Source organism: Bos indicus, chromosome 1, assembly GCF_029378745.1.
Source record: "Bos indicus isolate NIAB-ARS_2022 breed Sahiwal x Tharparkar chromosome 1, NIAB-ARS_B.indTharparkar_mat_pri_1.0, whole genome shotgun sequence".
Taxonomy (NCBI): domain Eukaryota; kingdom Metazoa; phylum Chordata; class Mammalia; order Artiodactyla; family Bovidae; genus Bos; species Bos indicus.
This window is the reverse complement of record NC_091760.1, coordinates 126675850-126697078: the sequence shown is the minus strand read 5'-3', so window position 1 is coordinate 126697078 and position 21229 is coordinate 126675850. Positions and strand designations below refer to the sequence as shown.

At 36.9% G+C, this 21229-nt stretch overlaps 2 protein-coding genes across 8 annotated transcripts in view; both read left to right on the top strand.

The window, feature by feature from the left end:
• Nucleotides 1-4409, top strand: part of PLS1 (plastin 1) — a 129434-nt gene extending 125025 nt beyond the window's left edge. For both annotated transcript variants that reach the window (XM_070793680.1, XM_070793685.1), the window contains 2 exons: nucleotides 1871-1995; nucleotides 2230-4409. In XM_070793680.1, coding sequence (XP_070649781.1) covers nucleotides 1871-1995; nucleotides 2230-2365 — 261 coding nt within the window. In that variant the 3' untranslated portion in view covers nucleotides 2366-4409. The remainder of the gene's footprint in view (nucleotides 1-1870; nucleotides 1996-2229) is intronic.
• A 2677-nt stretch (nucleotides 4410-7086) lies between these two features.
• Nucleotides 7087-21229, top strand: part of TRPC1 (transient receptor potential cation channel subfamily C member 1) — a 63041-nt gene continuing 48898 nt past the window's right edge. For 3 of the 6 annotated variants that reach the window (XM_070793646.1, XM_019966426.2, XM_070793631.1), the window contains exons 1-2: nucleotides 7087-7703; nucleotides 19295-19449. In XM_070793646.1, the coding sequence (XP_070649747.1) occupies nucleotides 7529-7703; nucleotides 19295-19449 (330 nt within the window). In that variant the 5' untranslated portion in view covers nucleotides 7087-7528. The remainder of the gene's footprint in view (nucleotides 7704-19294; nucleotides 19450-21229) is intronic. The other 3 variants (XM_070793657.1, XM_070793653.1, XM_070793623.1) reach the window with 2 other exon arrangements.

Sequence of the window (21229 nt, the reverse complement as noted above, 5' to 3'; positions counted from 1 at the left end):
CATGGCCTATAGCCCACCAGACTCTTCTATCTTCTTCACTCCAAAAAACCCATTTCATAAAATGAACATTCTAGAAAATGAAGAATATACTTTTTTAAAAATAAATGTAGCAGTTCATAGATCCCAGCCCTCAAAAAGAACTCTGCATTCTTCACATAGCTTCAAATTGTTTTATCAGTTATTAAGAACCACATTTGGCCAGGAACTCTACTAGATGTTTTCATTTAATATTCCCAAGAATCCTGTGATATTTCCATTGTAGTGATTAGGAAAACAGTGCTGTTGGCTTCAAGTAAGAAGGCAATGGCACTCCACTCCAGTACTCTTGCCTGGAGAATCCCAGGGACGGGGGAGCCTGGTGGGCTGCCGTCTATGGGGTCGCACAGAGTCGGACACGACTGAAGTGACTTAGCAGCAGTAGCAGCAGCAAGAGATACTCAACTTAAGATGAGTTAAACCAAAAGGAAAGGTACAGAAAAATAGCAGAGATCCTGAAGTAGGGCAGACGTCAGGATTGGCTGCACCAGTAATTGAAGAATGTCTTTCAGGTCTTTATCATCTCTGCTTTGCCATCCAAAGGGCCAGCTTCCTTCTAAAGCTGGTTTTCCTCTTATCTTCGGATAGCTGCTTGTTGTGACAAACATTTCATCCTCTCATTTACATTCAGGAAGGGGTGTTGCTAGCTTTCCATAGCTCTTCTTGAATATAAAAATTAAGCCCAGATAAATCACTATAGCAATCAGATGGGATTCCTCTCATTAACTCTTTGACTATTTTTCCAATCTTTTTCATTCTTGTCTGCCTAATGAGTCTTTTAGACATTTTCTTCCTAAATTTCTGCCCCCACCAAAAATTTAATGCCATAGATATTAGTGTATCTGTTATTTACAGTATGCTCTATACATAAAAAGAGTAAGTTTACCACCTCACCCACAGAATAAATGGTCTACACTAATTCAGGGTCACCCTTGGAGCTGTGGTGGGGTTAGTTTTCGTTGAAGCACACATCCATGTGTGGGAGGTATGCATTCAGAGTAAAAATGTGGCTTCTGTCAGGATGGGGAAAGTAGTGAGGAATGAGTGGGCTCTGGTGCAAGCAACAGGTGCCACTATTCATGCTGAGAGACAGAACAAATAATTTGTTCAAGTACTGATAAATGGTAAAATCAATTCAGACCATGATTTCTGACTTCAATAGCAAAGTTCTATCCATTAGAATTTTGTTGTTCATTTTTAGTTGCTTTGACAGTAACATCAAAACTGAAGAATCCTGGGCATTAGAGTTGGACAGCTATATGTTCAAATACTGGTTCTGTACGGACTGGTTGTGGAATAGGTCTTTTGAGCTCTCTGACCTTCATGTTCTTCATCTTAAAAGAGAGATTCTAATTTATTACCAGACTGTTAGGATTAAACAAAAACATGTAAAGCAACAAGAATAATGCCTTTGTAAATATTAGTTCCTTTTCATTATTATTTTTTTTTCTGAAAAATATTAAGTGAAGTCTTAGGAATCCATGGTCTAAGATAAAGAATACTGCTAGAATTTGCAAAACTGTTCATTTAAATTTCATCTATTCCCTTTTGAAAGTTGTTTGTTTTTTATAGAATGGATACTGTAGTTAGCATACTTAAGGAACTGTCATATCCCCAAACTTTATTACAGGTATGGTGACCATTCTCTATGCTGTAAGCTCAGCAAGGATAAAAGGAAAAGCATATTTTAAATGGTTTGTGATATGTGTTGGTTGCAGAATAGCTGAATGTTAAGTATAATGAAAATTTTTGAATTGCTTTTACTTATATGGTTATGACCTTCCAGTCTAACATGCACCAAAGATGTTTATGAATGTTCATCTTTATTTTCTAGGACAAATCAATTAGCACTAGCTTACCTGTCTTAGATTTAATAGATGCCATTGCACCAAATGCAGTTCGTCAAGAAATGATTAAGAGAGAAGACCTTTCTGATGAGGACAAGCTGAACAATGCTAAGTAAGCCTTATGGTTTATATTAGAACATAGTGGCTCTTTCATTCTTAATCCTTATATGTGAAGTATTATGTCCTAAAAATTGACGTTTTAAAATACAACTTATATGGGGAATATGATTTAAAGACTCAGAAACTTAACTTTATCGTAAAGTTAATTGTGTCAAAATGTTTCATTCTTTTGTTAACATATATTAAGTGAAAACAAATACCAAGATATTTGTCTTGTCTTTTCAAGATACGCCATTTCTGTTGCTCGAAAGATCGGTGCCCGGATATATGCCTTACCTGATGACCTTGTGGAAGTGAAACCAAAGATGGTTATGACAGTGTTTGCATGCTTAATGGGAAAAGGACTGAACAAAATAAAATAATGAAGCATTTAATATGATTTTCTGCCACATTAAACACATGGAATGTCTCACAGTTTACAGAATTCTGAAATGTAGTAGGTATAAAACCAGAGATTATTTGTATGCTCAAAATAGTTGTAGAAATCATTAATGATTTTAATAGCCTGTTCATACTAGTTAGGATTTGTTGGTCTTTTTGGATAACACAATTAAATTTACCAGTTGATACTGATAATAGAATATGTTTATTTTCAAGATGATACTTTATGATTATTTTCATTTCCTTGAAGTCTCCTTAAAACAAGACTAATTCATTCTTTTTCATGGTTCGAAATGATCAATACAAAAATTTTTCTGCAAGCCCTGATGTGAAGTATGTTTTGATTTTGTGTGTGTGTTGATTTTGATCATAAATGTATTCAGAGTCAAAATCCAGCTTAATCCTTTTATTTTTTTCCTCCAGCTATGTAAAGTGGTCCAAAACTTTAGCTTTTCTGTAAATTTCTATAGTGTCTAAAATTTTTAAGCGACAAGTATTGTTAACACTAAACTTTTTTTATATAAGGACTAACTCATGAATAAACTTCAAAGTTCATTCTCTTATATAAGTATTAATAGCAGGAGATTTTTACTTAACACTTAATTTTAACTACATGATACTTTATATATACTGCATGACATGCAGATATATATATATATATATAGGTAAGATGTTATTAGAGAAATATGTGTGTGTACGTATATATATTTTGCACCTGAATTACCCAGGTTTTCTTAACTAGTATGTATACAGACAGCCCTCCATATCTGATGCGTGCATATCAGATGGTCCCACATCCATAGATTCCCACAACTGCAGATCAAAGATATTTGGGGAAAAAAAAAGAATTCCAGGAAGTTAGGAAAAGCAAAACTTAAATTTGCCAAGTGCCAGCAATAATTTCCATTGCATTTTCATTGTATTTACAACTATTTACACAGTATTTACATTGTATATTAGGTATAAGTAATCTAGAGATGATTTAAAGTACATGGGAGAATATGTGTAGGTTATATACAAATACTGTTTCATATTAAGGATGTGAGCATCTGTGGATTTTGGTATCCTTGTGGTGGGTGGGTGGGGGGCTGGTTCCTGGAACCAACCCTCTGGATACTGAAGGAAGACTGTATTGGTCGGTTAGCCAACCGTGAAATAATTATTGTGTCCCCACTAGCTGTGTAACACTTTTCAGTTTGTAGCTATCTGGTACATGAAGACTTCTTTTAGAAATATTCATTTTGGGTATGCATATAGTTACTTTTCAACTGCTTTCAAATGTTTATAGCGACTGTGGCTACAGCTCTCAAGACATGTTGATGCTGTGTTGTTAGCTTCATGTTACACATGCTAATTTTTGATACTCTAGCCCTAAATAATTTAGAATATGCCTGTTAAATATCTTTAGAAGAAAGTAACACAAAGCTAATATTCAGCATATTTTCACATTTTCCCAGTTTCCTTCAAATTGGCAATGTTTGATTAATATTTATGTCACTTGGGAGTAGCAATGCTTCAGATGTATTTTTGTCTGAATTTTTGGCAATAGACCGATTCTGCTCCTAACAGGTGAATCCAGAAGTCTAGTTCCTTCATCTTCCACTGTTTGTGCCAGTGAGCAGTACTGCTGTACTACAAAAAATGCTGTCATTCTATCTCACTGTGAATGAGTAGTCTAAATCCCCCATCTACCATGGATTAGAACATTCATGTTGGTAAGAGTGAGACAACTCCTATGTTTAGAATAGAAATTTTTTTGAAAGAAATATCAACAGGTGAGACTTTGAAATATATTCTTCTATAAAAGAAATAAAAAAGATTTCCTTTCTTAATTTTATAGTTTGATGATGATTATCTTATATGAAGATGTGTTCTTGCTCTTTTGTGAGATTATTTAAATTATGTTTCCCCTTTTGATTTTTTTTTCCACCATATTCGCTAAGTTCTCTAACTTACATGAAATTTGGCACTTTAGACTGTTCTTTTTCTCACAAAAAATTTAATAAAATTCTGTGTATGTACAAATGTGTCTGTATTTATTTCATTTAAAGAAAAATACATAACTTTGAAAATTAATCTCACAGACTCATTTTCCAGAAAAGACTTTGTCATAAATGGATGTTGAATTTTGCCAAAAGCTTTTTCTGCATCTACTGAGATGATCATGTGGTTTTTATCTTTCAGTTTATTGATACGGTGCATCACATTGATTGATTTGCATGTACTGAAGAATCCTTGCATCCCTGGGATATATCCCACATGATCTTGGGGTATGATCCCTTTAAATTAAAAAAAAAAAAAAAAAAGGAACAATCCCTATGCTTGAGTAAAACAAACAAAAGTTATTATTTTGGGAGAAGCAAAGGTGGTTCTATGATCCTTTAGTAGGAAGAATTTTTGGAAAGATCAACACATGATTAGTTTAAATTTAGTGGTTTGTGATGAAATAACTTGAGTTAATTAACTCATTAAAATAAATTCATCTATTATGACCCAGGTATAATGCTAGACACTAGAGATTCAACTGAGAAAAATATAGACAAAGTTTCCTGGCCTCATGAATCTTATTTCCTATTGGAGAAAGATGGTAAACAATAAGAGTTGCAAATGGTGATAAATGCAATAAGAGAAATAAAACAGGGTAATGTGATACAGAATTAGGAACTGGGGTAAAGATTTTAGTTTGGTAGGTCAGGAAAGGTCCCTCTAGCATTGTGATATTCAGGCTGAGATATGAATGAGGAGAAGTCTGATAATTGTTCAATAGAAGGAACAAGTGCAAAGGCTCTGAGGCAGGAAGAGTCTTGCAGGCATTTTAGGCAAAGAAATATGCAAATGTGGCCTTAGAGAGGGAGAAGAAGAGAATTTGGAGATGAAGATAGGGCCTGTTACTTATAGAACTAAATCTGAATTTTCTCTCCAACTGGAGTTGTAATGGCTCTTCTCTTTGGTACCTGAGGTTCCCTGAGTTGCTTTAAGCAATGTGCTGCTTCTGAATCTTGCATGCCATTGTTCATTATAATTCTATCACTGATTTCATATCAAAGATGAAAAATATAGAGGATCCTAAAGTACCCCAATTTATGCTGGATAAAAATGAACACAAGAAACAAGGGAATCTTTTGCATCTGGGATGATTCAAAAAGACGTCTGAAGATACAGGTGCAACACTAGCTTACTTTGAAGGAGGAAAAACCCTCTAATTCTTTAGAATGTTTCCTAAGACTAGCTCCTAAAGTACATTGGAATTCTCCTGAATCTAAAAAATCAGTCCAGCCCCTGAGGGAATCCTATGGATAAGGAGTCACCTAAACCCAGAAGCTTGAAAAAACTACTGATTATAGTTCTGAGCCACCTTAATTTTTACCCTGAAACACTCCGGAACTTTTGGAAGGGTCAGGGTTAGAGTTGTTCTGCTACTGACAAAAATTTTTTACTGAACTACAAAGAGTGTGTAAGCACACACACATGTAAACAAATATGTACCACTGTGTTCAATGGCCAGATTTATTATGAGCAATTTTGACAGTCCACCAGATACACAAACTTAGAACTGTATTAAACATTAGAGAAGGGCAGATTTACGATCTACTAGGGATAAGAGAGGAAAAGCTAACATGATTCAATAGATAACCATTTTGAAGTAAACAGATGAAAATGTTTGGAAAGGTGGGCAGTCTAGTCTACTAAAGATCTCAGAGATGATGGAAAGAGGACTTTGCATAATGAGGACGATATATTTAGGAAATCTGGGAGTTAGTGTTGGCAGGACAGGGATGGAGCAAGTCAACTTGAAAAGAACAGGAAGTATTTCTCTCGAATATGTGATACTCAAGTAAATTTATATATTGCCTTAAAAACCCAAGCACTCGGGGCACAATTGAGATTTTTGCATAGTTGGCTGTGGAAAGCAATGAAAACGATTCGGGATACAATTTTCAGCCCCCCTCCCCCAGTTCTTAAAGGTGCAAAAATATGCTTTAAATCAAGCATAATTTTTTAAAAAATATTCAAGGAAGTAGCACTTACTGCATTCAGTTAGCTTTTGCTTAAATAACACTCATCTTCTAAAATCTGAGTTATAATAATATATGTGAATATGAACAAGAAACTACTGGAAGGACTGTGACATAGATAGATCCTAATGATGTGCTTATCCAATGGTTACAGGCAAATAAATGTATGACACCAGAAATGTCATGCAAATTTTGTATCACAAACTAGTTTTTTAAAAAGTACAGTTTTAGAAACGAGGGTAGCTAGCCCAGTATAACTGCACACAAACGGGTGTAGTGGTGTGGCAAGGGTCCTGTCCTTTATGCTTTAGCCAGAGGACAAAGGAATATGCAATAATTCGACAATTCCACTAGGGGTTTCGACTCAGCGTTAAGTCGTCAGAGGCTCAACGAACCACCCCGCCACATGTTTACATGTATGCACCCAGAGACCGCGAGGGAAATTACCTCAGACTTGCAACTCGGATGTCGAGAGGGTGCACCGGACCGTTCTCCTTTTCCTAGGCTGCAAGGATGCCTTCCAGGAGGCAGCGCAAGGGGTAGAGGGCGGGGTGTTCGCAGACCCCGCCTCCGTCGCAGGCCCCACCCACCGCCGATCCCACTCCGTCGTCGTAGCTAGCGCTGAGCAGAAGATGACGTGAGGAGAGCCACGAACATCTCCTCCGGGCACTGCTCGGCTGATGATTCCCAGGGCCTTGGAGCCCGGCGCGTGTAGAATCTCCTCTTGGAGCTCCTCTCCCACCGATTTTCGTCGTCCTCTCTGGCCGGGCCGCCCCCCGCGCGGCCCTTGCGGCTCCTGGCACGGCCCCTCGCTCGGCTGCCGCCCTGGCGCGCGCCACCCTGTCGTCCCCGGACGGGCGCGGACCCGCTCGGCCTGGGCGCCGGCGGCTGGGGAGGGGGCGCTGGCCCCGGGGCCGCGCATGCGCTGCCACCAGTCTGGGGCTGTCTGTGGAAGGCGAGTGCTGGCTCCGTGGGGAGGCGACGCCCTTCGGGGCCAACGGGCCTCGAGCAGAGGCGGCCGTGGGAACGACTCATCCCTTTTCCAGCCGGGGGGCGGGGCTGGGATCGGGGTCGGGGCTGGCGGGGGCCCCGCCCCCGTCCCCTGGCCTGCCCCCTTCATGGGCCGCGATGATGGCGGCCCTGTACCCGAGCACGGACCTCTCGGGCGCCTCCTCCTCCTCCCTGCCTTCTTCCCCATCCTCCTCTTCGTCGCCAAACGAGGTGATGGCGCTGAAGGATGTGCGGGAAGTGAAGGAGGAGAACACCCTGAATGAGAAGCTTTTCTTGCTGGCGTGCGACAAGGGTGAGAGCGAGGCCCCTTTCTCCGCTTTTGGATGCTCCTGCCTTCCACACCCCTCACCCTCTTCCCGGCCTCAACTTGGGGCATTCCCTCTTGCTCTCGCGCCGAGCGTCTGTTCCCGCCGCGCCCGCTGCATCACTGGGGCCGCCGGGCACCGCCTCTGCCTCGGGTGTGCGGAGCTGAAGGGCGGGAGCAGCCGCGGGTGCCGCCCTCGGAGCCCCGCGCCTGGGGGCGGCGGCTCTGCCCTTGGTCTCCTTTCGTGGGGTCCGGAGTTGAGGTAGCGTCGTGGGAGCCGAGACGCTGCTAGGGTTTCAGCCTCAGCTCCGCTACTGCCCACCTGGGTCTCCTGATCTCCCCTTTGGGGTTTCAGTTCTTTACGGAAGCCCAGAGGTTTTGTCTAGTTTGGGACTTTTCAGTCCTAAAATCCCATGTCCTTGCTTGGGGGGTTTCTCTTGCTTATGGGCTTTCAGTTGTTTTTTGTTTTCTTTCTTTCTTTCTTTCTTTTTTAACGTTACTTGTATTATTTAACTCCAGCCACCTAGTGTTCTGTGATTGTTGGATGGGATTAGGTATTTTAGTATCCTAGGTGGACATAAAGACAGGGCTTTACCGAAAATTCTAAGTTCCAAAGTTTCTCCAAATTTACGGAACAGCTTTGTTCATGCTTTTTATAGGAGAGAAAGGTTTATTGTTCTTCCTTCTTCGGGAAATACAGGTAGTACAAAATAATTTGGGGTCGTAAAAGAGTCGGACAGGACTTCACGACCAAACAGCAACGAACAAAATAATTACAGGGCAAAGATTTGGAATATATTTAATGTGTTTCTTCTTTTTCTTTAATCTGGAAATCGATCAGTTTTATGGCCATAATAACGTCTCTTCACTTAAGCGTTCATCTCTCTATTGATGAATATAATAAAAAGAATGGGAAATTCATTGCCCGAAGACTGCTTTTATTTCCTACATGTAAAAAAGCGTTCTAACTTTTCTTTGTAAATTTATTCAGCTTGGCTTCCAATGGCCATGCTTTCTTAGGAAAAATGTTTAGGATCATGCAAACTTCCAAAACATAAACCCAAAGGGCAACTTACCTTGTGAAAAGATTACAGAGGATTTTTTGGTCTCTGTGTTTTTTAAATAAATGACAGCCTCCTTAACTCCTGTCACTGTTTTTGAGATAGGATTTTATTTACACAACTTTTTGAAAACACATTTAAGTATAAGCAAAGTCTACCTGTGTCCATCGTGAGTAACTTTTATGCTTTTATGTAATAGTATTAAATTATATGATGAAAGCATATGTGGAAGTCCACCATGGACACAGTTTGGAGTAGTCTTGAAAATGTAAAGAAACATACAACCTCATAAATGTCACTGTCTGTGGATTATGTAAAATTTTTAGTATTTTGGAGTAGATAGTCTGAATTCTCTTCCTTTAAAATTTCTCTCAGAGGGGAAAAAAAAAACTCGGGGTGGAGGGTGGGGAACAGATTGTGTTTATACTAGAATTACTAAGTGGCTGCTACTTCTTTCTACCCCAGCTTACTGAGCAACGGTTATTTTAAAGCAAACAGAGATTATGTCAAGAGAGGCAATTTAATATTCTTGTCAAACTGAGGACAGAGGAATGTCATAATGGAACATAGCTTGAGTAAATACTTGTATGGTGTGTATATTTAGGATTATTGCATGACATATCTCAAGTGTTTTAATGTATGATAGCTTTGTAGCCTGTCCAGTCATGCCATTTGAAATAGCCTTGGTATTCTTTGTTAGTTTCCTTTTTATAACATCAGTAAGATCCTTGGAGAGATTTGGCTTTTGGAGGTAGGGTGAAAAGTAAATATGTATGCTTTTTCTCTCACATGTAAATTAAAAACAATTTTAACAAGTGAGATGAAATAGGTACTTTTTGTTTCAGGTATGTTGAAATGAATTCTTGGGTTAGATTTTGAAAAATGGCTTATTTCTTACATGTACTTATGATATACATTTATGCTAAAAAATAAATTTAAATTTGAATTATAGCAGGTTTTTTTTTTGTTTGTTTATATTCACTAATAGTTAAACCTTTTTCAGGGTTACCCAAACCAAATCTAAAAGTGAAAAATTTCCTAAAGTAGCTATGGTTTTCACTATTACTTTGGAGCTTTCATCAAGCCAAATGGCAAACGTTTACTCAGACAGCTTTCTGGGTAGAGTCATATGCTTTTCATAGATGATTTCATTTAATCCTCACAACCCCGTGAGCCAGATATGTTGTTACCCCTGTTTTCCAAATGAGGAAAATGAGGCTTAGCAAAACTTTATAATTACTTTGCCCAAGGTTACATTAGTTAGGAAGTAGTAGAACTAGGATCTATTTTGAGTCTGTACTCTTTAAACTACTGAGTTTTATTGATGTAGTTGTAGTTGAATGAATGAAAATCATTTGTGATAGAAAAGACACATCCATATTTGGAAGTTACTTGTTGGAAATTAAACTTGCTCTCTATGACTCTTTTTTTAACTGAGCTTTCCATGGATTATATTTGTCCAGTAAAAGTAAAAAAGGATGAGAGCAAATTTGCTATAGATGATCTGTGTTTCTCATCCTTTTTCATTTAGCAGTTTTTCTCTATGTGTGTAAAATGTTCATAATGTATTCCACTTGAGAATTCCTAAAGCAGAAATTGTGAAGATGCAGTGTTAATCTATCGTTAGGTGGGTGGCTCTTTGAAAATTGTGTACAGATTAAGGAATAAAGGAAAAAAATAGGAAATAAAAATGATTTTACAGTTTGATTTTATAGTGTATATAGCTGGCTTTTATGTAAATTAGTTCTATAGATCTAGGCAAGTGCTGATCCAGGTTCAGTTCAGTTCAGTTGCTCAGTCGTGTCCAACTCTTTGCGACCCCATGAATCGCAGCATGCCAGGCCTCCCTGTCCATCACCAACTCCCGGAGTTTACTCAAACTCATGTCCATTGAGTCGGTGATGCCATCCAGCCATCTCATCCTCTGTAGTCCCCTTCCCCTCCTGCCCCCAATCCCTCCCAGCATCGGAATCTTTTCCAATGAGTCAGCTCTTCGCATGAGGTGGCCAAAGTACTGGAGTTTCAGCTTTAGCATCAGTCCTTCGAAAGAACACCCAGGACTGGTCTCCTTTAGGATGGACTGATTGGATCTCCTTGCAGTCCAAGGGACTCTCAAGAGTCTTCTCCAACACCACAGTCCAAAAGCATCAATTCTTCGGCGCTCAGCTTTCTTCACAGTCCAACTCTCACATCCATACATGACCACTGGAAAAACCATAGCCTTGACTAGACGGACCTTTGTTGGGAAAGTAATGTCTCAGCTTTTGAATATGCTGTCTAGGTAGTGGCCACTTAATAGTGGCTGTTGCTGGTCTTGAAAGTGTGTCAGAATCATCTCAAAGGTTACATTGGTTCTTGTCTTTCTGAAAAATTTAGAAGAAAAAGTAAATAGAATATTCCTGTGCCAGTTTTTGTAAAGTCTGCCCCAACCACCTAGTAAAATTCTGAGTACGCATGTTCTTTTTAGACATAGAATGCTGTAGTTTAGAGGTAAAGGTTAGTTGAAATAAGAGCGGCTATACATGTGGAGAAGGAAATGGCAACCCACTCCAGTGTTTTTGCCTGGAGAATCCCAGGGACGGGGGAGCCTGGTGCGCTGTCGTCTCTGGGGTCGCACAGAGTCGGACACGACTGAAGCGACTTAGCAGCAGCAGCAGCATACATGTGTTATTTTATGAAGTATCAAGCAGTGATTCTTAGCACCCATTGTCTTTTTCCTTTCTCATTTAGAGTTAAGTGTAGTAATGAGCTGCTTTTATTTGTGGGAGACAGTGGTTTACTTCAGGCCTTTGGGCTGGAGAAAAGATTAATACCTTTATTTAGGGAGCACCTAAGCTGGAGAAGGCAATGGCACCCCACTCCAGTACTCTTGCCTGGAAAATCCCATGGACGGAGGAGCCTGGTGGACTGCAGTCCATGGGGTCGAGAAGAGTCAGACATGACTGAGCGACTTCGCTTTCACTTTTCACTTTCATGCATTGGAGAAGGAAATGGCAACCCACTTCAGTGTTCTTACCTGGAGAATCCCAGGGACGGGGGAGCCTGGTGGGCTGCCGTCTTTGGGGGCGCACAGAGTCGGACACGACTGAAGCGACTTAGCAGCAGCAGCAAGCTACATACGCTCTTTGAAAGTAACTTGAGTAGATGGTGGCTTTAGTATAAATCCTTTAATTTGCTGATTATCGGTCATCAGTTCTAGTGCAGAAAAAGAAAATGATGAAAGGACTCAGTCTGGATTCATTCCCTGTCAGCTTTTCATGAAGAGCATTTTCAGGAAATTTGATTTGCAATTAATGTCAGGAGGCCTTTGAATTTCAGCATTTAGGAGTCAGGGGAGGGATGGAAAGAATCGAATTTCACCCTTATTCTTGGGCTTAATAATCTAGAGTCTTGTGTCACCTTTGTGGTATGATTTGTTGCATTGTATGGAGCATGCTTTGATGCCTGGATTACACTTAAATTTTGCTTGCCTTTGTTTCAGCATGCTTTTAAAATGGGTAACATTTCCAGGAGAAGTAATATCAAGCTGCTGTTTAATAGCACTTTTACTTAATGTATTTAGTGGGACTTTTAAAGAAGCTGTTTGAAAAGAGACTTTGAAGTGTTTGGGCTTGGAGAGGATGGCAGTGGGAAGAAAAAGTGCAGAGTACTGGGAACTGCCGAGAACTTATGTTGACAAGGGACACCTAATGTAAAGAGGTATGTGGTGTGACGGGAGAAAACTTTGCAGCAAGGAGAGGTAAAGAGGGTACTATAGACACAATTCTACAAACATTTCACAAATGTCATTAGTGTAAGTATTTTGGACAAGAGAGTTTTTCAAATCACCAGTGGTGGCATGCCGTATGGTTCAGTTATCTTGTGGATATTGTATAACAGACTGATCATCGAGCAGCCAGCTACTTCTTAGTTCTGTACTGCTAGTATTTCTTTGTAGTGATTTCACAAGTTTCCTTATTTCTTTATTTCATTTTTAATTTGCTGCTCTTTTCTACAATTCATCATCTGAATGTATAATATTTATCAAGTTAATTTTGTTAAGGCACTGTAAAGGTGGTTTATCAAGAAATAACTGACTACATCCCTATCTTTTTAGTAGCTTCTTGTGTAATGAAGATGCTCTCTTGTGAGGAGCAGTAAGGAAAAAAAGTATGTTTGGGCCTAATCTGTCTCACGGGAAGAAACAAGTGCTCAATTTAACTACATGGCCTATTTATGATTTGGAAGATGGGATATTCTTAGTATACAGTCAGTCTTTTATCTGGGAAGCTAAACAAATGTAACCCAAGCCAAACCCCTTTACCTAGTATATTATAAACTTCGGGGAGGATGTTAAAAGATTAGGTTTTATTGCATGGATATTGTTGCAACCTAGGAATAATTCCTCTTCTTCCCTGCTTCCAGTATTTTAAATATCTTCCTTATAATTGACTTCATATACTGACTTCATACAGATATATTGATACTAAGAAGTTTAAATTCTAGGATTAGTAATTTAATATGTAATGAGTTCAAAAGCTATCACTAAAAGGTGATTAAGTAGTGACTTTTAAAAACATAAACAAATTATCAGGACTAATATGTGGGGTTATCCAATACCATATCCTATAGTTGTGAAATTCAGTGGAATTTCTTTGGATGCCCAAACTTTGTGACCTATAAAATGGTGATCAGCACTGTTATTAATATTAGTTTCTGTTAAAAAACAAACAAACTCATGTTTGTTTTCTGGTCATATTTGTTGCTACATTACTAGTCCTTTTATATTTTTGTAACTCCATTTATATTGATCATTAGTGTACTTTTTCAGTTCTATAAATATGTATAATTTAAATGTATGTGAGATTAAGCAACACAATAAATCATTTATGAAACTGTAATACTATATACCTGATATTAACAAAGTTTTACAGTACTTGTAACATCACTGTGAATTGCGTCTCAAATCATATTCCAGACTGTAATTACAAAGTAAACATTGCTTCTAATAGATCCAAAAATATATTAGCGGTTTTAAATTTATAAACTAATTTACTCTAAAAAAAAAAACCACACCATTACCTTCTATACTATTAATATAATATTTTCCTGAAGCATTTCAGCTTTGCTCTTTTGCCAGGTGATATTCATTATCACTAATTGTCTTCATTAACAGATATAAATGAGAAATTACAGTAATAATTGTCTTATTACAGAAATATTCAGAGTATTATGGACAGGTCAGTATACCATGCTTCTGAGTATCTAATTTTGGAGATTTCATTCACAGCAATGTGAATGGAAATCCATTAGGGGTCTATGATAAATACGGGCTTTTGCATGTTTGATAAAGCTACATTTTTAAATCATTTTCACTCTAAAAGTCTTACATGTAGTTTTTGTCTTTTTTTAAAGAATTTGGTTCAAACTAATTTGAAGTTTGCTGTGGAGTTAACATTTTGATCAGTATTGTTACTACTTATATTTCTAGAGCCAACAATTGAATTTGATCTTGGCACTGTATTTTTTATCTCATTATTTTTTCCTCTTAATAAATAAAATCTGTTTTAAGCATCATTAATATAGTTCAACTAGAATGTCACATGTGCCATAATCAAAAAGTTATAGAAACTTGGTTTGAAAACAGATTTTTTGACATATATCATCCCATACTTCACAACTAACTGAAAATTTGGTTACTATAAAATTAAACTGACCAACATGAGTGCTCCCATTTCAGTGATTTTGAAATTTATCGTCATATGCCAGAAAATAAAATGAGATGCCACCAGTTCTTCATTGATACTATGACATTTCTCCACTGTCTCAAATTGAAAGAAAGTGAAAGTGAAGTCACTCAGTCATGTCCAACTCTTGGTGACCCCATGGACTGTAGCCTACCAGGCTCCTCTGTCCATAGGATTTTCCAGGCAAGAGTACTGGAGTGCGTTGCCATTTCCTTTTCCAGGAGATCTTCCTGGCCTAGGGATTGAACCCAGGTCTCCTGCATTGTAGGCAGAGGCTTTACCGTCTGAACTACCAGGGAAGTCCTTCTCAAGTTGGCCAGGGTGAATATATCAAGGTGGTCAGGGAAAATTTTTGCTAAGGATCTATGGAATTACCCTGGTATTTTTATATACGATTTCATTTTTTAAAATTGTTGGTTAGGACTTGCTGTATTGATTTCGTGACTGCAAATGGGTTGCAACCTGCAGTTTGGAAAACTCTGGTTGTAAAAAGATCATGGTGAGAGAGAGAGTGGCTCCTAGGTAAATTCAGAATGGTAGCAAGCCCTAGGTCCCATAGGGCTTAGTAAGCCACAGTAAAGATTATAGAACTTACTAAAGTGTGATTAAAAGTCTTGAGGATTAAAAACCTGATTTTCATATGATCACTCTGGCTGCTGAGTGGAGAGTGGATTAAAGGGCTGATGCCAGGTTAGAGGTGGGCCCACAGGCCAAATCCAGCCACCACCTGTCTCTGTAAAGCCTGTGAGCAAAGAATGGTTTTTACATACATTTCAAATGGTCAGGAATAAGTCAAAAGAAGAATATATTTCATAATGTGAAGATAATATGAAATTTAAACTTGAGTGTCCATAAATGAATTTTTATTAGAACATATTGAAGCTCATTGTGTACATATGGTTTATGGTCACTTTTGTGCAGCAAGAACAGGGTTGAGTATTTACATCGGGGATAGTATGGCCCACAAAGCCTAAATATTTACCATATGGCCCTTTAGAGAAAAAGTTTGTTGACCCCGGTAGTAGAGTTTAGGTAGCCATATCAGTGAAGAGGTAGGTGCAGAGTCCAGGAGAGAGATGATGGTGTCCTGGACTGAAGGTAGCAGTGTATGTGCATGGGTACAAGTAGATAAGTATGGGAAACATTTTGGAGACAGGACCGAGAAGTTTTGCTGTTGAGTTTGTTTACTGGTGGAATTGATTGAAAGTTTCTTTTTCCTTCACTGAATAAAGACAGCCATCTAGCCAAAAAAGTAAATGGATCATGTTGCATTTCCTGCTGTATGTAATATTCGAAAAGATGTATGTAACTTTCAAAAGCAACTTTAGCGTAAAATGAAAAACATTTCTACGTTTGCCTGACCCATAAGACATTTTTACTTGTAATCCTTCTCTATAACTAGCTTCTTGCTATGTATTTAAAATTTACTAACCTCTTTTCACATATACACCCATTATAAATATTAAGACTGTTTTGGGCTTTCTGAATACAGTACATTGTTTTAAATGGCTTGCAAATTTAAACTTAAGTAGAATGCTTAGGAACCACTCTAGGTCTCTTATTGGTTCTGTGACTATTGTTTGTGGTTGTTTTTTTGCGTGAGTGTGTCAGCTGTGGCAGGGTGGAAATTTTAATAAAATTTTTATTATGAATTTTATTTATATTTTCCTTGTATAGCTCCCTAACTGTAATGGAAATAGTCTTTGAAACCATAAAGCCGTAGATTCTGAATTTGCAATACAAATTACTTTTTAAACAGTAATTCAAACTTTTAAATGTGTAGCAGTTGTTTTTGATCATTTGTTATACATGAAATTTATAAAATTTTGTAAGAATTATATTTATATAGTTCTTTATGCCTTTCTGTCTCTTAACAGTATTGCTGACTAAATAATTTGAAGACCCTTTTGATTCAAATCACATAGAAATTTTAGATAAAATATAACAAACGTCCATTTAAATGAATAACTGAGCTTTCAAGAAAGTAAGGAAAATTCAAGCATAAAGAAAAGACTGAAAAACAGAGGAGTGTGTAAGCAGACATTTGACTGCTCTGTGGGTGGGAGCAAGAGTTAATGGTCTGCACGTTGTTGGGATTAGACTTTTAATGCCCATGTGGAAGTAAGTTACAAAGCCTTGAGTTTGTACAAAGTGGAGAGTTGGAACAGCATGCAAGCATGAAACCAGGATCCATAAAGGACTATATACTTCTAGCAAAGGGGTAGATGAGGAAAAGAACCCATCCATCAGCAAAGGGAGACTACAAAGAAGCTTTTAAATACGATTTCCCTAAAGATTTGTAACTGTTCCTGCCTCTTGTTGGCTTGGAATTTAAATTAATATTAACTTCTTGATCTGGGAAAACCTAAACTGAGAAATTAATATAAAAAAAGATTCGTGGTGTAGCAGAACCTCTGAGTTATTTGGAAGAAGTGAACACATACATCCTTGGTGGGGCAAGCTTTCAAACTAGGCTGTCTAGGTTCCCAAAGTTAAACCACATGAAGTTGAGTTTGCAGTACCCAATTGAAAATTTCATTATCACAGATGACACAATGAATAGGGTTAAATCCATAAGGCCCTCAGATAATTATTGTGTTTTGTTGTTATTTAAGCACTAAGTCATGTCTGAGTCTTCTGCAACCCATGGACTGTAGTCTGCCAGGCTCCTCTGTCCATGAGATTTTCCAGGCAAGAATACTGGAATAGGTTGCCATTTCCTTCTCCAGGGGATCTTCTCGACTGAGAGATTGAACCCATGTCTCCTGTATTGGCAGGGGATTTCTTTATCACTGAGCCACCAGGGAAGCCCAGTTGTCATATAGAGACCATAAAATAAGTGTTTAAATGACAAAAAGCTTAAAATAATGAAAACATAAAGTAGATCAAAAGATTCGGAAAGGAATCCAATAAAGCTTAGAGAAATAAAAAATATAGTCAGTAAAAAAAATAATGAATGGAGAAATCAGCAGAAACAGTTAAAGGAGGAATAAAGGACTTGAAGAGAAATGTGAAGAATTTATCCTGAAGCAGAAAAGAGAGGAAGAAAGAAGAAAAATATACCTTTAGAGACACAGAATTTGGAATAGGATGATCTAACATAATATCTAAAGGAGTTCCAATAGGAGAAAGAATAATATGGAAATGAAGCAATATTTTAAGAACAAATGGCTGAAATATTGCATATTAATGAAGGGCAGAGTCAGATTCAGAAATGAGTCCCAAGGATAAAGAAAAAAAATGTTCCTCACCTAGGCACATCATGAAATCAAAGAAAATAGAGCCAGAGTTTTTATGGGTAGCATTCTCCTACAACTAAGACACTGAAATAAATTCACCTGAAATAAGGTTTTAAAGTTATTTTCTAGGATTAGTGATAAATTTTCACTGATCTATCTGCATGTTCACTATTGGTTCAACTTGTGATTCAGAACTTCACTTTGCAAAGTGATAAGTTTTACGTTTTTGCCATGGAGCGTTAGTATTTAAATATAAATTAATAGTGCTTTGAGGAAATAATTTCTTTTTCTGACTGGTTTTCTTGAGGGAACTAAGGAATACACCAAGAAAACTACCATTCAACACCTTCCAAAAATGAGGACTTAAAAGTCACTGGTTAAAAATACTAGTGTAATTTGAAATGTTAACCAAAAAAAAAAAGAAAATCTGTTACTTTTCTTTGTTATTCACTCAGTCCAGTTTTAGAATTTCTCTTTCTGTATCATGAAATCATTCATTTCTTTTTCCTTCTGGTTTCCACTCTGATTGTTCTCTTCCTGTTTCTTATTCATAGACTGACAAGGAACAGCTATATTTGCAAGTCACTTTAAATGGTTTATTCATCTTATGTTTAAAAAGCAAGATGAAATAAAGCAAAACCTACTTAGCTTTTTTTCTCCATTTAATTAGCATTTCTCTTTTGATTTTTTCCCCTTTTACTTACTGCACCAGCTGGTTAGCAGACAAGTATAGTGGGCCCTCTGTGAAAATGATTACTCCATAATTATTCTCATTTTCCCCCATTCATTAGCTGTTTTGATGTGGGGTAGAGTGAGGCAGAAGCTAATCTGCATAATCCTGACAGGTCAGATTTCATTTTGAAATAGTCTGACATTGGCCTCTACGAGCATTAATCATAGTCCTGCTTTAGAGTTCTGTGAGCTGAATATCCCATCATGTAACCTAAACAGCTTCATTAATGAGATGTGTGTGTGTGTGTGTGTGTGTGTGTGTGTGTGTGTGTGTGTGTGTGTTGGTAGAGTGGGGAGGAGACTAGTAATTTCGGGCATCTCTCCCTCTTAATGTGCATATATACATTCACTGCTTTTCCAAAGTAAACCTCTTCATAACAGCCTCCATTTATTACTAGATCTTGTTTTTAACCATTTAACAATTAAATGTGTGTATGTATTTGAGATATAAAACTTAAATCCTTTCTATCTTATTTTTCTAGCACTCAGTCTGTACTTTTAGACATTCTTTATTATTATAAATATCTTCTAAAAGTTTTTCTCCTTATCATCAATCAGTTTTGCATTTTAAACAACTTATATTTTAAACTGTACATTTAAAATTTTTCTATTTTTTCTGTTTGTTGCTGATGTACATATCATTTTTTAATCAGGGTATAAGTTTTCAGCAAGGAAATGTTCACATTTTCTTTGCATAGTTCCATATACAAAAATGAGTTTAGGTTTTTTAATCTTTTAAATCATCAAGCTAAGTTTTCTTTATAGTTGTTCTTATTTAATGTGTCATGGATATTAAATTATGTTTGTGTATTGTTATTTAGGTGACTATTATATGGTTAAAAAGATTTTGGAGGAAAACAGTTCAGGTGACTTGAACATAAATTGCGTAGATGTGCTTGGGAGAAATGCTGTTACCATAACTATTGAAAACGAAAACTTGGATATACTGCAGCTTCTTTTGGACTACGGTTGTCAGGTACAAGGCTAGATAATTTTATCCAGTAGCTTTTAAGTACTGTTAGATATGCCATGTTCTGTCCTTTCTCTCTAGTTTTCTTCCTCTCTTCCTTCCTTTCTTTTTTTCCTTCTTGCTTTCTGTTTTTCTTTTCTCTTTCACCTTTTGTTTTGAGCTACTAAAAATTTAAAAACAAACCAAAAAAAGCCTTTTTAAAAAATATAATATTTTGACTTGATTTTTTCCCCCAATTATCACTCCTCCTCATCTTATATGTTTTAAAACATCCAACAGAGGTAAATTATTATGACTTATTAAAGATGACTTTGTTTTTATTACTTATTACTATTTATCTTATATATCTAAAAATAGTAGAAGTATTCTGGAAGTATCAGAGGAACAGGTATTTCTGTGGCCCATATAACTTACAAGCATAAGAACAAAGTACTTCTCACATACAAAGCAATTTTCAATTTGACTTTGATTTTCTCCTAAGTTTAATTAAATTTTTCTTTTTGTCTGAAATTTAGTGTTTACTTATAACTAAATGTGAATGAGATTTTTTAAATTGGAAAATATTGACCTTTCTTGCTTGTCTTCATAGAAGTTCAGGTAAAAAAGTAGGCATGTGTATCTTGAAAGAATTTAGTTCAGAGATGTGAAGGAATTTAATGTTATTTTCCTTCCTTTTTGTTTTGCTTATCATGGGACTTTGCATTTGAATTCTGGCTCTTTTTTTTCCTTTCAAATAGTTTGAGCATTTGCTATGTTATTGCTTTAAATTAATGAGCCTTTTTAAAGAGTGATATCAGGAAGTACTCATAGATTAAAAAAAAATAGGTTAGTTCTATATACATTTCTATTATAAATATTATATATATATGTATTACAACATGTGGTATCCTCTCTGTATATACATGTTTAAGTAGAAAAAAATTGCTTTTCCAGAAATTTCATTTATCCAGAATACCACCAAGAACCAGAAAATAAGTAAAAAATACCCCTGATCAGCCAGATTAGATGTGATGAGGTTTCCCATTTATGAACTTATCTGGAATCTTCTCTCAACTCTATTTTTTCTCATTTTAGATTACACTTTTAACAAACTTACTTAGTTTTCTAATCCATAGAGAATTATGGGAGCAACAGAAGAGGCATGAGGCTACAGTGGAACAAAGTTAGGCACAGTACCTCTGACTCTGTTTAAGGAGATCAACAGCCTAACATACCTGATAATCTCTAAGGGAACTGTATGTTCGAGTGGTAATTAATGTTTATAACAATAGCCCAGAGTCAGTAAGGGAAAATTAAGTTACGTTCAGTATATATTGCTTGAGAAGAAAGAGGAATATATATAGTACTTCTGAAAGCAGAAAAATTCTGTCAAAATTGTTTAAATTTTAAAGTTAAATACTTAAAAGCATAAGCTTCAGTTACCTAGAAAATAAGGTTACAAGGGAAGTCTCTGATGATTCCATATACAAGAGGTATTATGGTACAATAATCATTTTCTTTTTATATATGTCTGTATATAAAATTTCTGTAATTTACATGGTTCTTTCAGATACCTGAACATATTTGAATGTCATAGCCAGCCTATATAGATGTTATATTTTATAGAGCAGAAAACTGAGGCTCATAGACTGTAATGTATTGCCCAAAATTCTAAAATAAATAAGAGCTCAGATTTGAACCAATTCTTCTGTCCGCAAATCCCATGCTCTTTCTAGTTCACCGTGTCCTGTCCTGGGTTACCTGTGTCTTATTTCTCAGTCAACAAATGTCCAAAACCTTTGGTTGG